General features: G+C 36.8%; 1 protein-coding gene across 1 annotated transcript; it reads right to left on the bottom strand.

The window, feature by feature from the left end:
• Nucleotides 1–1,984: 1,984 nt before the first annotated feature.
• Nucleotides 1,985–15,320, bottom strand: LOC131273015 (vomeronasal type-2 receptor 116-like). The gene is made up of 6 exons (XM_071212781.1): nucleotides 15,121–15,320; nucleotides 9,878–10,169; nucleotides 7,734–8,540; nucleotides 6,779–7,006; nucleotides 5,864–5,987; nucleotides 1,985–2,907 (listed from the first exon to the last, which is right to left on the bottom strand). Exons 1-6 carry the CDS (start codon nucleotides 15,318–15,320, stop codon nucleotides 1,985–1,987), a joined length of 2,574 nt encoding a protein of 857 aa, XP_071068882.1.
• Nucleotides 15,321–15,997: the final 677 nt, after the last annotated feature.

Genomic DNA, 15,997 nt, shown 5'->3' with positions numbered 1-15,997 from the left:
CACCATTCCTCCTTACTTAAGGAGTTGTTTTTTCCCATCATGATTTCCTAGAGGAGAAGGCTGGAGAATGGATGCAGATGGGCAAACAGAAAGTATACAGCACAGTACTTAATTAATTTTAGTGCTTGTCCTTCCTCTTCCAGTTGCATTTTTTCTCATAAAGCAGTATTTATGTAAATTTGAAAAATTAATCCATAAGACTTTTTCAAAGAACCTCACTTCAAAAGGCAGTCATCAATTTGTTGGATCCACATAGCACTTTATATTAGATAAGCATGACAGGTGGTATTATATTGAAGTTTAGGAGATTAAGAGAATTTTCAAAGACCAAATAGGGTCTAGGCTTATAAAACAGGCCCATTACATTTATGTGAAATCTCAGAGATACAGATCTTGAAAAAGGCTATTTGAAAATGAACAATCTGAGTAAGATGAAAGGATCTTGAACATCATCATTACCACTGTATTTCCATTGGGCAGAAAGTTGCATCTTCAAAAATGAATTTGATTTTATTTACAAGAGTTCTTACCCTACATTACTTCTTTCCTTCCTTCCTTCCTTCCTTCCTTCCTTCCTTCCTTCCTTCCTTCCTTCCTTCCTTCCTTCCTTCCTTCCTTCCCTCATTCATTCCTTCCCTCCTTCCTTCCTTCCTTCCCTCCTTCATTCCTTCCCTCCATCCTTCCTTTCATCCTTCTTTCCTTCCTTCCTTTCTTACTTCCTTCCCTCCTTCATTCCTTCCTCCCTCCCTTCCTTCCTCCCTCCCTCCCACCCTCCCTCTCTCCCTTCTTTTCTCACTTTCTTTCTGACTTTCTCTTTCTCCTTCTCTCTCCATTTCTTTCCTCAATATTTATATACTTGGCTAATAAAAGAGAAAGAGAAATTCAACACAATGGGGTGGAAAATGATTCAAATCCTTTGATCTACTTGCTAAGGCTGAGAATAAAATTTGATTCTGAGTTAATTGATACTAGTAAGTAATTCAATTCTCAATAATTGCAAAAGAAGAATATGTTATTTTCTCAGAAAAAAATGTCAGATATTCTTAGAAATCATCTCTAAAATATGTTCTCAATTAGGACCTCTAATTTAAGTAAGATTCTGAATTGCAAAGTGAATCATAAGTTTTACAACTAATAAAATGGAATAATATGCCATGATTATTTCTTGAAATCATAGTAAACCATTAAACACACTGCATTTCAGAACCTAATGCTCAGCCCATAAAGCTTTCTGCATTCTCTATACGATCAAACTTGGAATCTACAGAAGCTAGAAAGGAGAACACAAATCCCATTTTTTTTAGATCATTCCTCCCTACAATCAGCATTTCTGCGAGACACGCTTTTGAGTCGCTTAGACATATTGAGGTTATTCTCTCCAACAAATCCAGAAATGGTGCAGTAATTATGAAGGAAATGTACTATCAATTATAAAATACAAGTGGTAATCATACTGAGCATAGTAAAATATTGTGGTATTTGTTCAAGAGGGGAAAAGTCAAATAAATACATTAGGAAGTTCAGAAAAATGAGTTGTTTATATATAAGAATCTATTATTCTTAAAATCTGGTCATGGAAAACTGGGAGATAATAAGGAATAGTCCATAAATGGTATTGGATCACTAAGACTACCATAAAGAGATGAAAGAAAGGAAATGTTGATAGAGTTTATAAGGGAAATTAGGAAAACAGAAGTGCAAAACAAAGTGGGAGAATATGTGTAAATTAGGTAATTACACACAAAATGAATGCAAAGTACCCATCTTCATGAGTGTATTTGATATGAGGAAACAAAAATATAATTTAAAGTTAAAAATGTAGATGGCTGAAAGAGGTGTTCCTGAACACTTTGAGAGAATGTAGGAAATTCATGTGTTAATAGAGGATAAATTACATTATATTTTTATCTAATACCTGAATGCAAGCATGGAATAGATTTTCATCAGTCCCCCTATTTGTTTTAGGAACCAAATGAGATAAAACTTAAGAAGACTTATTTCCCCCAGAATGTGTTTTATTCCATAACCCATGGTGAGTGTTCCTATCTGGCCTTAAGAAAATAATATAGCACTTTGGAGCAAAAATGCAGCCTAGTAATCCAGCACTGGAGGCCAAGATGGAGAAGATCTCCACAGCTGCCATGACTTTCCCCTTGGTGCTGTGGTAGACAGGGAGGAAAGTGACCCAAACACTGCAGAACACCAACATGCTAAAGGTCAAGAACTTGGCTTCATTAAAGGTGTCAGGCAGGTTCCTGGCCAGGAAAGCTACAATGAAGCTCACAAAAGCCAGGCAGCCCAGGTATCCCAGGACACAGTAGAAGGCAATGGCTGAGCCCTTATTGCACTCGATGATGATATAACCAGGCTCAGAGTGTGCATCTTTATCAACAAATGGGGGAGAGTTTCCCAGCCAGATGCCACAGAGTGTCATCTGGATCAGGGAGCAAATGGGAATAACAACGTTAGGTGCCCCTGAAACCAGCCACTGCCTCATTCTTCTCCCTGGAGCAGTGACTTTGAATGCCAGAACCACAGTGATTGTTTTGGCCAAAACAGTGGACACAGCCACAGTAAACACAATTCCAAATGTGATTTGTTGGAGGATGCAGATGGCTGTGTTTGGGCGACCAATGAAGAGTAAGGAGCAGAGGAAGCAGAGCTTGAGGGAGATGAGGAGGATGTAGCTGAGGATCCTGTTATTGGCCTTGACTATGGGAGTTTCTCGGTATTTCACAAAGACCCCAAGAATAACAGCAGTGAGAAAAGAGAAGCAAAGAGCTGTGCAGACCAGAGCCATCCCCAAAGGGTCTCCATAAGCCAGGAAGGTCACAGATTTTTGGAGGCAGTGATTTCTCTCACTGTTTGCATGCTCATGATCTGCACACTTCACACACTCATCCATATCTGGTGAGAAAAGCAATGTGTCATCAGCTCATGTTCAGTAATTTTAACTTATTTATAAGTCCCTAAAAGAAACACATTGGGTAATTTTATCCATTTTTGTCAACTTGCATTGACTTCAAGGAAGTGTGTGTTATAATCTGTTTATTTTTCTCCCCTCAAACTTTCTCTTAGAGCTCTGACCTTCTTTCGACATTCAGACTTTCAATTGGATAGGAGTTGCTCTTTTCATTCAATGTTGAGTTTTCGTGCAGTTCTTCTTAAAACTTGTACACTGGTGAATAACATATACTCATAAGGGCATCTTTAGACATCCAGTACAAATATGATGTTCCATTACTGGGCCATAAGCTACTTAAATATTCATCTTTGTAAATAATGCCATCCACTTTTCCAACTAGTTACACTAGTTTAAACTCCAGCAATCAAAATTCTTTCCAGTTCTACCATGTTCTCTTAGACCCTTGACGTGGATGTTGTTTAATTTTTGCTATTATGGGGGATGCTTGGAGCTTTTTCACTATGACTTTTGTTTGGAATTTCTTGGAGAGTAATTAATCTGAACACGAGCTCATATGTCCATTGCACATTTCAAGATGTTTTTGAGGAAAGAGCTTGTGCTCAAACCATGCCCTTTTTATTGCTGTATTTTCTGTCTCTCTTGTGCTTTAGTAAAAGCACTCTATATATGCTAGGAATGATTTCTCACTGGCTAGATCTATTTTACAGATTTTATCCAATTTAAGTTGTTCCCTTCTATTTCTAATTTGGTAAACAATGGCTTTGCTATTTATTTTTAAATATTGAATGGATGCTCACTTTTATTCAATGTTTTCCTGAATTTTTTTTGAAATGGTTTCTCCTTTTTGAGGTGCTCATGTACCGATTTATTTTACATAAAATAAACTTCATCACAATAAGTTCTTTATGTTATATAGCTGGATTTGGATTGCAGCTTTTCTTAACAGCAAATGTGAGTTTAGTGTTTTGAGAAAAATTGACCTAAATATTTTATTTCTTACAGCAATGTTATCAGACTTTGGTACCAATGTTAAGCTCTTCTAGTATAATTAAATGTGCATTTTTCCACATTTTCCTAATATCTGGAAAAGTTTGAGTAGATAAGGATTCTTTTTTCCTTGAAAGTTTGGATGCATTTTTCAGTGAAGTCATTGGTCCCCCAATTTTTTTAGTAGATATGTCATTTTAAACTATGGTTTAATATCCTAAGTAGATTCGAATATTTTCAGATTTTCCATTTTTCTTGGGACACTTAACCTTTATTTTTTGGGAAATTTGAGAATTTCATTTAAATTTTCAAATATATTGAAATGAAGTTATTTTTACTATCCTTTATGATTTAATATTTCTGTACATACATCCCACTTTTAAGTCTTTTCACTATTTATTATGCAACTTTTTTATCATTATCTATCAATTTATCATTATCTAACAATTTGTCTTTCATTAGATTTAGCTTTGAGTTTTATTCTTTCATATTTGTCTTTTATTACATTTTCTTTTTATACTTATTATTTTCAGTCTTCCACTATCTTTATGTTTACTCTAATGTTATTATTTTAGCTCGTGATACTTAAACATCAGATTTTTTTACATTTAAATATGCATACTAATAATACATACATAGGTATATAAAATTTAACATTAAACATCATTCTCTGAGGATACCTTTAGCCTTATCATATAAGACATGAAATGTGGCAATTTCAATTTTAAACATATCATAAATCCCATCATAATATTTACTTTAAACCATGGGTTATTTAATAGTGTATTTCTTAATCTCCAAATGTGTGGGAATTGACTTTGTAGATATACTATTCTTTTACATGTGAACATGGAGCATTTACTCAAACTTGCTTATAACCAATGTGTACATGAATCATTTTCCCAAGTTGACTAAATCCAGGTTATATCATTAGAACAACATGTTTCAAAAAGCTGAAACAACAGTAACCATTTCAGGGAATTAAATTGCATACTAATCACCAAAAGAAACTTAGATATTTACCACCATAGAAGTGATTCTATAACTTAATATCATGAATATGAATAATTTCAAGATGTTAATTATATTACGAAAAGAATATTAAAGACTATTCTACATCATATCTCAAACCCCATCCTCAATATTCTGTGTGATCCTGTCACATTGAAACTCTTTTCGGGTACTCTGAATCTCTGAATATTATATGCAGTGGTGGTTTCCTTTTCTTCATTTATAATAATTTGGCCAAGATTTTATTCCTCCCTTCACTCATTTTATATAATACTAAGTTCCTACCTCTCTGAAGAACCCATGAGACCCGTCCTCTCAATGCAGGTACGGGTCAATAGGTTCCTGTTCAAACATTTACTGCGTGCTTTAAGCATGGACCAAAAAAGTCTATGTTTTTCTCCCCAATTACCTGGGAACTTGAGGAGAGTGGAAACTAAAACTCCTCATTAAGGGTACGTTAGATCATCCTCATTTTGTACACAATAGAAATAAATATTTCTAAAATCATTCCCAAACATTCTGAGCAGCTGCTCTGTGTCATGAACAGTTTTAGGCACAGAAACTGAGGAAGGTCTAAACACATTACTTAAATATAATCTAAACAAGCTTTCACTCAATATGGAAATCAGGTACTTGTAACACCATGTACTAAATTCCAAGAGAGGGAGGAAAGGTGTATTAATTTGGTGGCATCAACAAAAGGGATTCCTAGAGACTATTTGGCCTTACATGTGTCTGAACAATGACTCAAATAAGCTAGTTCTGGGCAGAGAATTGGTGTCATTTCAAAGGGAAATATTTTTTATTGTAAAAATGAAATTACTATACAAAGGAAGGAAGAATTTTGTCTCTGTAGTTGTCCTCCAGATTCTTTCTAATACCTTGTATGAATTGGGGATATAAAGGAGATTTGGGGACTTTTTGTGGGTATAAACTTACCTGTCTCATTGGAAATCTCATTCTCTGGGCAGGGGGTGCAAAGAAAACAACAGGCAGCCTTTCCCTCCTGAAAGGTTTTCCTGAATCCAGGAGAACACTTCTCACTGCATACAGATTTGGGAGTCTGGGAAGAAATCAGAAACATGCGCTTAACAGTGAATCTTTAATTCATCAGTATTTAGATTGTTGGCATATTGGAGCACCAACAAATTTAAATTTCAAATACCGAAGTCAAATTAATTGATAAGATATCAGGTTTATAACATGGTATGAAATATAATAACTTAGATATGTATCTTTAAATAAATGTTTTCTTTTTCCATCCTTTGGATAGTAGGTGAGAAAATTTATCACGTGGAATGGTAAGTGGTTAAACTAATAATCTGGTCATGTACTTAGCTGGAAGGAGGGTATAAAGCCTCTGTGTTGATTAGGTTAATGTATTAACACGGTCACTGTTTGGTCAAGTAAACTCTGGGCTAATTGTTATAAAGGATATTTATGGATGTTCATCATGTAATAAACTGCATAAATGGCTGATTACATGTACAATCCACCAGGGAGATTTCTGTCAACAATGAATAAGGTTTTTTACAATCAGACTACCTTAAAACAGGAATTGATTTCAGGATTTGGAGAGAATTTCCGAGCTCCTGTTTGGACAGGCAACGTCTCCTGGGAACTGATCAAGGGCCTTCATGGGACCTTCATGGGAGCCCCTGTTTTCAGCCTGCCTGCAGAATCTGGACTTGGCCATCCCCATGGCACATGAGAGAATTTTATTGAATCTCATACTATTCACAGATACCTCCTGTTGATTCTGTTTCCTTAGAGAAACTTGCCTATTACAATCTCCATGACAAGATTTTTGATATTTTGTTGTAATACTACGCATGGTAATTGGGCCCTACCCACCTCTGAAAATCCTGTGGCCCATTCTATCACCTCCTCAGATATAGACAATTGTTGATCTCGTGGCACAGCTGAGTCAAATTGTCCTACTTTAACTTTAAGTCCAAAACCTTCTGGAAAATTCCAAAAGTTGAGAATGTCATAACTGGCTTCCAATTTCCTTTCATCATCAAAATACACTGGGTCACCAGCAGGATTGTTAAGTTGGATGTTCTTTAGAAATGGTTGAAGCTAAAAGAGACACACCTGTGAGGAAGTGTGTCCTCTGATCAAGGACAGATCACCAAGGTCAGAACATCCCTGATACTCTTTAATCCCTGCTTCCTAAGGCAGTTTTCTTATTAACATTCAATTAAGTAAAAAAAAAAGAAACCTTAAGGAGGACTAAAATGTCATAGCATAAAATATTAAGTTACAGGGGAAAACTCCAAATACAACGAGATGAAAACAATCTGTGAGTGTGGGATACAGACAAACCTTATTAGAAGAATCATATCTAAACACTCTCCATTTCTAACTGAATTCTCCCCAAGCAAAGCCATCAATATCTGAAGAGCTTGCAGAATTAAATGATATAATTTATATACAGTATCTAACAAAGTGCCTAAAGCTAATTCAAAAACTAGTTTGTCCCTGCTGTCATGCAATTGTTCAATGGAAGTGGTCTAGGTATTTTATATTAAAACTTTAAGTGGGCAGAAAGTTGAGGGCCTTAGTAACAAGAAGCATTGCCATTGATTAATAACTCCTTCCCTCCCTGCCATTGGCACCTTCCTGTTCATTACCATTTCTGCATAGGGCTTGATTTACCTCCTAGACAGTGAACAAGCAAATCATCTCTTGCACTTTTCAAGAGACAGCCCTAAACTTCCTGACTTGAGCATATGCTGCATTCCAAGAAATTTATGATTATGACATGTAGTGAAATACACATGCTGTTCAATGGAAGAGGTATTACCTGCCAAGGGTAAACCACCAGTCCGAATCCATTTTCCACTGACTGTATTTCTACTCGTTGAAGAAGAATTTCATGAAGGCTCTGAGCCACAGCATACACTGCATTATAAACATTATAACTTCCTTCATTCATGTCCTTGTCAAACTGCCACCAAGGCAGCAACTCCAAGGAGGCATTGGGAGGACAATTCTCCAGAGTGTTACAGTCAGATTCAGAAACCAAGCAATTAAAAGAGATGTACCACAATTTAGTGAGGTAAAAGTCTTCCGGGTATTTTGAAGGTTTAACTGTCTGGATGAAAGTTTTGAAACCAAGCATATCAGCAGTGTGGTGTGAAAAAATGAGGGCCCCATGGAGTGAGTCAAGTAAAAAGTTTCTCTCACTGGTGGTAAAATCCCACTGTGAGGTTGTAACCCAAACTTTCCCTAAAACTAAGAGTCTCCATCTCCAAAAGCTCAATCCCATTAGGGAGTCGGAGTCACCGTAAATGACAGTCACATTCACTGATGATTTTCTGATCTGGAAATGATATTGCCAGTCTTTTGAAGAATATGCCCTCTCAGTGACAGGGATCATTTCCAAGAAGGCTGCACAGACTCCATTTTTGTCCATCTCTGCTCTCAAGTCCCATAGAAACTTCACACCTCTATTGTCTTCTGAGATGACTAGTCCCACCCAGTTCCAGCTGAAATGGAGCATCACTGAGACCATTGCAAGGGCCAGAGTTGTGTCCTTGGGGGCCATCTGATAAAGAGATGACCGCTTGCCATCATCACTCAGTTGTGGGTCATAGAGGCCAAAAGCAAGCTAAAGGTAGGCGTGAAAGAGCCGGTATGAGAAAGAAGATTGGTCAGAAGCACAAAATCAGCCCTGATGAATATTAAACAATGTATTATTTTTTATTAAATTGTCTTTTGTTTTTAAGATACATAGATCACATAGAATGTTACCTTAAAAAATATGAGATTCCCACATACCCAACACCCCAATCCACCACTACTCCTACATCAACAACATCTTTCATCAGTGTAGCACATTCACTGCATTTGGTGAATACATTTTGGAGTATTGCTGCACCATGTGGATTAGAGTCTACATTGTAGTTTACGCTCTCCCCCCAGTACATTCAGTGGTTACGGCAAGATATTAATGTCCAGCCTCTGTCCCTGCAATATAATTTTGGGCAACCCCAAGTCCCCAAAATGCCCCTACATCCCATCTCTCTTCCACTCTCCCTGCCCTCAGCAACTATAGTGCCCACTTTTTCAGATCAATGCTCCGTTTCTTCCATCACTAGTAAGAATATTTCTGTAGTAGAATACCAGTAAGCTCACTCTAATCCATATTTCCCTCTCCATCCTGTGGACCCTGGATTGGTGAAATCCACTCCACTTCTATATCAAGAGGGCACTCAGATCTCACATGGTTGATGGATGTGATTCTCCTACTTTGAGTTGTAGGCACTCTCAATTCCTAGTTGTGGTGGTTGACCAACTTCAACCACCCTGTTACCTGACCTGGGTAAGTAGATACAACTCCAGGTACTGGTGCTCCTGAGGGCTATAGAGACACACAGGACTATGATCATGGCAGCTGACTCTGGAGTTCAGTGCCTTGTCAGTGGACCCTATTTTGGAATTTGTGTTCCTCAGTGTGATGGAGGTGGACTCAGATGTGACCTTTCTAAACATGCCTCTTCTGTCACTTTTACTGCACCTGTGGTTGGCACTGGGGTTGGTATATATCCAGGAGACTTGAACCTCAAGAAAGACCAAATTGCAGCTGGGCCCTGAGCCTCAGCAGAGTTGTAAATCCTACTCACTGGTTCATTAAACAATATTTTAAACAGGAAAAAGGAAATATTTGCTCTTCTTACTTTCTAATAATCTCCCAATCCCTGAGAGCATATTGGCAGCTACTTGACCAGTCTCAATGGTCTAGGAAACTCCTTTGGCTCTTACTCACTTGGTTTCACATATGTTCTAGAAAATGACATGTGAACATCCCATCATGTCACTGTGTACTGGCTGTACCCTTTGAGACATGAGTAAACACAATTCCTTCATTTGACCTTTTCTTTTAAGGTCCCTGAAATGAGCAAAGGAAACATTAATTTATCTTCCCTCCCATCTAATGAGGCTCACCTGTGGAATTTTGTAGAGTTCCAGCAGTGTCGCAATCTGGGCAGAAACTGCCCATGTTGTTCCTGTAAGGGCTGCTACAGACTTGCTCTCTTTCCTACAGGTGTAATTAGGAATGTCCTTGCCCAGCCCTGATTGCCATATGATGGGATTCTCCAATGTCCTCTGTTCACTGTGTAGTGAATTGTACAGATCAAATCCCAAAGTAATGTTGGGTAAAAGATGGGGGTTCCTGTTGATCTCTTCAATAGCAAAAACCAAGGCCAGAACATACTGGTAGTTCTTGGTCTGAAACCTGTATGGAATGCAAAGTTATATTTAGGCAGAAGACTCAAATCATGATTCTATTCAAAGTCAATAAAATGACCAAATTAAGGATGAACGCAAAAATGGACTCATTCTAGATTAGTGCTTCTGAAGCCTTGGAAATCAGCTAATCCTAAAAGAGTTAAAAGACATTTGAAGGCTATGACTGAATTTTGCATCTTTGGAAGAAGATCATACTGTTTACAAAGGAAAGTGTAATGAGTGAAAAAATTCATAAAGAATTTTTAATTTATTGTTTATATCAAGAAACAAGAATTATATTTTCACATTAACACATTATTAAATGGTTTATATATAAGCAGGATAATTGTCATGAGTTTAGAATAATTCCAACTGAAGGGTATATCTCTTCAAAAGTTCAGGTCCACAGCATAAGCAGAATTGGATGAGAGAGGCAGAGGGGCATAATATCTGTTTGGTGAGAAGTGTCCACAAGAAGACTGATAATCAATTAGCCTTAGATTCTACCCCATCAAGTTGTGGACATGCCCTCTTCCAATGGTGACATACTGGGAAGAATGTCAGAGCACCGATTAGGAAGAATCATGCAAGGCAGGAATATTTGGGAGAAGAAAACTGATGAAGTGCAAGGTGATCCTTACCTATACCTAACAGGACTGGAAACACTGTAGTGTACTAAAGGGAAAGGTGTCATGATGTCTAGGAAGTCTCTTAACCATTTCTTAAACAAATATTACAATCCTAATAACATTAACAATGAATCTCAGATCTTCCTTTGTACTCCCTTCATATGACCCTTACTCTTTTCATCTTGTTGATTGGTGCACAGTTCCACTTCCTTTATTAATAGCCCCTTTTGCAGGACAAATGAAATTCCTTTCATATTTTTACCTGGCAACTGAATTTCCAAGAAGAACAAAAGTCTCCTGCATCCATTACAAACAGTCTTTTTCACAGGCTTGATTAACACACTAATAGCTATCGCTTACTGTGCATTTCAACAGTTGGACACAGGTTTCCACATATGCTCAATCAATCAAACTTGTCAAATTTTTCAAACATAATTTATGTTTAGTAGATATATGTTGTCATTTTAGAGAGAAATATTGAAATTTTTCACTATGATGCCTTGTTTATACCTTGTTTCATTATTTATTTGTTTGAGGATATTATATATTTATAATAATTGCTATTTGTTTGTGAAGATTTGAACCTTTTTTTATTATGAATGTACCTACCACTCAATTCCTAAGGATGCATTTTATCCTCATCCAGATATACATATACTTACCTCTGGTTAATTATGGATTTAAATTTTGTAATCTAGGGTATCTTTAGAGCTACACACTTTGGCTTTCAAGTTTTCATTTTTCTTTATATGTGTCTTATAAACACATTTTACAAGGAAGTAGGATGGTATAGTCCCTATGGAAAAAAAATGAATTATCTAGTAGGAATCTCTTCCACAATATAGAAAAAGAAGGAGCACCATAGCCGTGACAAATCCCAAGCAGAAAATAATATGAAATAATCGTAAAAAAGTACTATTAGCGAATTAGGTAACAGTTTATCAGTCTTCACTTTTCTGCAATGATAAAAAAGTACACACTCAAATAAGTAGATGAAGCATTAAAGAACATTGAGCATCTAACTGAATGTATTTGTTTAGGAGAAGAGTATTTTCTTAATATGATTAAACACAAAACAAAAATGCACTTAAATTGTGAACTTAGACTTTGCTTAATGCAAAGATAGTGAATCAAAATTGGAGGTGGCTGAAGGTCAGGCATGGAAGGATCACCCCCACACAGCGGCTGATCAGCACAGTCTAATACTCTCCCCATTCAGGATCTGAATGAGCCAAAACCATTAGCCAAGTTTGCTGATGCAGAATGTCATATGCGTCATGTATTGTGGGATGCCCTGTGCTTGAAGAATCCCTGAACAAAAAGCATTACCTTTAAAATCAAGGGCAGGATGAGGTCTGTTAATTCCAGGATTGCCTTGTACCTTACTGGCATTGACAGCGTATTACTTAATGCAAGAAAATAACAGGCAAAAAAGAATGGAAAGAAAGGAGCAAACCACAATCTTGCTGGAAGCAAGAGGTTTACATGGGAAACCAAGAGAAAATGTGAAAAGTATTTGTAATTGATAAGGAAGTAGTCAATCATATATAGACAATTCTTAACAATGTTTAAATATAATATCAATAATTTATTAAGCTTTATAGGAAACAGATAAGGTAGCAGTTGATTAATAATAAATTCTTAATATTAATAATGGTATAATATTGGGCAATCTCATTTATATATTTTAATACAAGTAAAAATTAATATAATTCATAATTGATATTATTAAGACATATTTTAACAATAAATGCACTGTAAATTTACCTGTAAATCAATTTGTCTGTTACCTGTGAACAAGACCACGAAGCTCTACTGAGGAATGTAAATGTATGACAAACAGGGAAGTGGGTCTAATTCAGTGGTTGAGCACAAGCTTTCCATGTAAGAGGTCCCACACACAATCCCTGGTACATCCCCCAAAATATTACACCTACGTCAATAGTCTACAAATATTCTATGAAAGTTTAGTAGTATTATTATTGAATTAATGAAGTTTTCTAATAATGATTGAAGTAATGAATGCAGAAATATGTGATGATAACAAATATCATTGATTGCACACTTTTGATGAATTGTATGCTTCATGAATATGTATCAATAAAATTGATTGTTTAAAAAAAAGTTAGCACAATTAATAGATTCCCAGTTACCAGGGCTCAGAGGATGAGGTGAAGGAGAAGGTGGAATTATTTTTTAGTGGGCATGGATATATTCTTAGAGATGATGTACACATTTGGGTAATGGATGTTGGTGACGGCAGCACAATAATCATTTGGAATATTTGAGTGGTATATAAAACTATTTTTAAAAATCATTGAGACATTTATAAAGTTAATGTTAATACAGTTTGAGGTTTCTGGAAATATGGTAAGTTCAGGAAATTATTGAAATAATTGAGAACACTAAGGGGAGAATATAACAGAAACCAATATTTGCAATATTTAATTAGGCACATTATTTTAAATAGAATGGGAATGGCATTGGAAGACATGGATATATCAACAGGACAGAACAGAAAATGGAGAACCAATCTGTGTTTAAGTGACTATTTCACGCATTATCAAGCTGGTCTTGGAATAATGAACTGTTTCATTAGTGATGAAAGTATATAATTTTGGAATATAAAACGAAGTAATCTACTACATACTTGAGGCAAAATCTTTCCAGTTCTCAAAGGAACCACAAAGTAGTAGAATAAGCACATCTATTTATCAACCTGTAGATTAGGGAGACATGGCCAGAAAGGCACTCAAAATAAAAGAAAATATACCTAAATTTTACTTTAACTGAAATTTCATGTTGTTTTATATTTAAAGATATGTTATGGAAAAATATTTAAAGCTAGCAACAACATAATGATGAAATGAATTTTTAATGAAAATGCTCTTGTTAATTCCACTAACAACAATATTCTTAAAAAGTGAGAAGCCCTAGATGTGAATAGAAAAATGTCCAAAGCTGTGAAAGGCAAATCGCTACACCCTGAGGTGGTTTGAGTGGATAGCAGAGTCTAAGAAAAAAGCAGTTAGTGCCTCCTCTTCTGTCAGGCATTACACCTCTCTTTCCCTCAGCCTTATAGGGTTCTTAAAGCAAGTTGGGACAGATGAGAAAATCTGGCCTTCTATTCCAGGAAATTCAGCTCAAAATGTCCCTGAATGAGCCAAGCTCTACTCCTGCATTAAAAGGCAGCAATCAGCAGCATCCTTCAGAATGAGGTGTGCGCATCAGTCATTGATGACAATGGGACAAATATATTTTGGAAAATTATGGAGAGGAAATAAGCAGGGAAGCATTGGAGGAGTATTAAAGAATGGAAGAGATAGGCAGACAATATCCAGAAATGTAAAGACAGAAAATTTAGTTGCAAAGTCCTTCGAAGGAGAAAGAGGTCCCAAATTTCTAACCCTTCCATCCCCTGTCAAAATTTTGTGGAACTGCATGCAAATTATATGCTTCAGGCACTTTCAAAAAGCATTAAAACATCATTTTACTGAGTGAAGTCCCCTCTTCTCACATGAGCAGAAACTATCTGCTGGAATCTCCTGAATTTCTTTTTATCAATTTTTTTGAAACATGATCCCTTGAATTGTCACTTTATCAATTCATTAATTACACCATCAGATATAGAACTGGCAGTCACAGAGATCTAAAAACGGAGGTTGTTTAAATGCCCCCATGAATCAGAACCAAGCTGCAGTTGAAAATAGCTCACAAAGCATTCATCTCTTATACCTGGTCAGGCAGCCTGTTCGAGGAGGCATGAATGAAGCATGAGAGGTGATGATACAGAGATATTTCAAACAGTAGCCAGATGCCGACAGTAAGAAGTCTGACCATGCATGGGGGACACAGATACCTGGGTCATTTTGGTAAGAATATTAGTGACTATCCTCATGGGGAAAGAATAATTAGCAAACCCTTGTTTGGGGAACAGACATTTACCTGAAACCTTTTAGCCAAGCTCTAATGCCAAAGGATAGGTTTTCTAAGACATAACACTTGATCCACTGCTTGTGGCAGCAGAGTCAGGAGGAAAGGCAAGGAGAGTGGAGCTTTTTGGAGAGGGCTGTCTCACTTGGATTTCAGCACTGGAAAAGGGAAAATCATGGAAACTAAAAGGAAGAAAAATAGAATATTCTCATTCCCCTTTCAAAGAAAAAATAGCAGTGGGAAGAAACAAAATAAATTACTCACATTCTGGGATGTGGGTAGCAGGTGTGAATGGGAGGGCAGGTAATGTGGAGAATGTTGATCGAGCCATCAGCAAATTGCCTAGGCAGCATTCAACCAAATAACAATGCAGAAAATGAATGAAAAAGCACTTACTGCTGTAAATAGACTTCCTTTGTAGGCTGGGTGATCCCATCATTTGTTAGAAATGTATAAAGGGGGAAAAAGCCACCTATAATCAGATCTCCATCCTTAAATACACTGGGTTTCATTCTGTGGAAGCAGGTAGGATCAGTTAATCGCCACGCAGAGAGGGGAAGCTGAAGGAGCAGGAAAATAAAAATCAGTGGGTACATCGCAGAAGTGTCTCCATGAATCACAGCCAAAGCTTTACATGTGTGCAAAGTATTCATCAGGCAGAGCTGAAATGGAACCTGTAGCCACAAACAGATATGTGTATAGATATAGATATAGATATAGATATAGATATAGATATATAGATAGATATACCCATATATGTGTGTGTGTGTGTGTTTGTGCAGGATATTATTATGACCTGGAAAGGGGAATCTGATTTCTCTAATGACCTCTTTTTGCTAAGCTTTTCCATATCCTCAAAGACAATAGGGTGAACTGAACATATTTTGCCCTTAGGCTCTGCATCTGAGGTCCTGTGCCCAGGTGAAAATCAATGGTTGAAAACATGTTTGGATTATCCTCTTCACCCATAGGTGCTATGATTTCATCAATAAGCCTCCAGGGGCCACCTCCTCTCCAGGAAGTTTTAGCCTAAACCTTGTCAGTGCAGCAGGTGTAGTCAATGAACTAGTGTCGATCCCATCAGAAAAATGCTGTGTCATGAAGGACTTATGCTGGGCAAGTTTTAGGAAGAGCATCCTGGGATCATGGACTCCAGAGTCCGTAGAGATGGGCATCCTAGAATACATAGGTCCTAGTGTAGCCACACAACATATACTATATGGCAGACCCAAGTCTGCCTGCCTTTCATTTGATCAGTGTCACCCACATGGCA

Source organism: Dasypus novemcinctus, chromosome 30, assembly GCF_030445035.2.
Source record: "Dasypus novemcinctus isolate mDasNov1 chromosome 30, mDasNov1.1.hap2, whole genome shotgun sequence".
Lineage (NCBI taxonomy): Eukaryota > Metazoa > Chordata > Mammalia > Cingulata > Dasypodidae > Dasypus > Dasypus novemcinctus.
The sequence above is the reverse complement of the archived record's forward strand: the minus strand, read 5'-3'. Positions and strand labels throughout refer to the sequence as shown.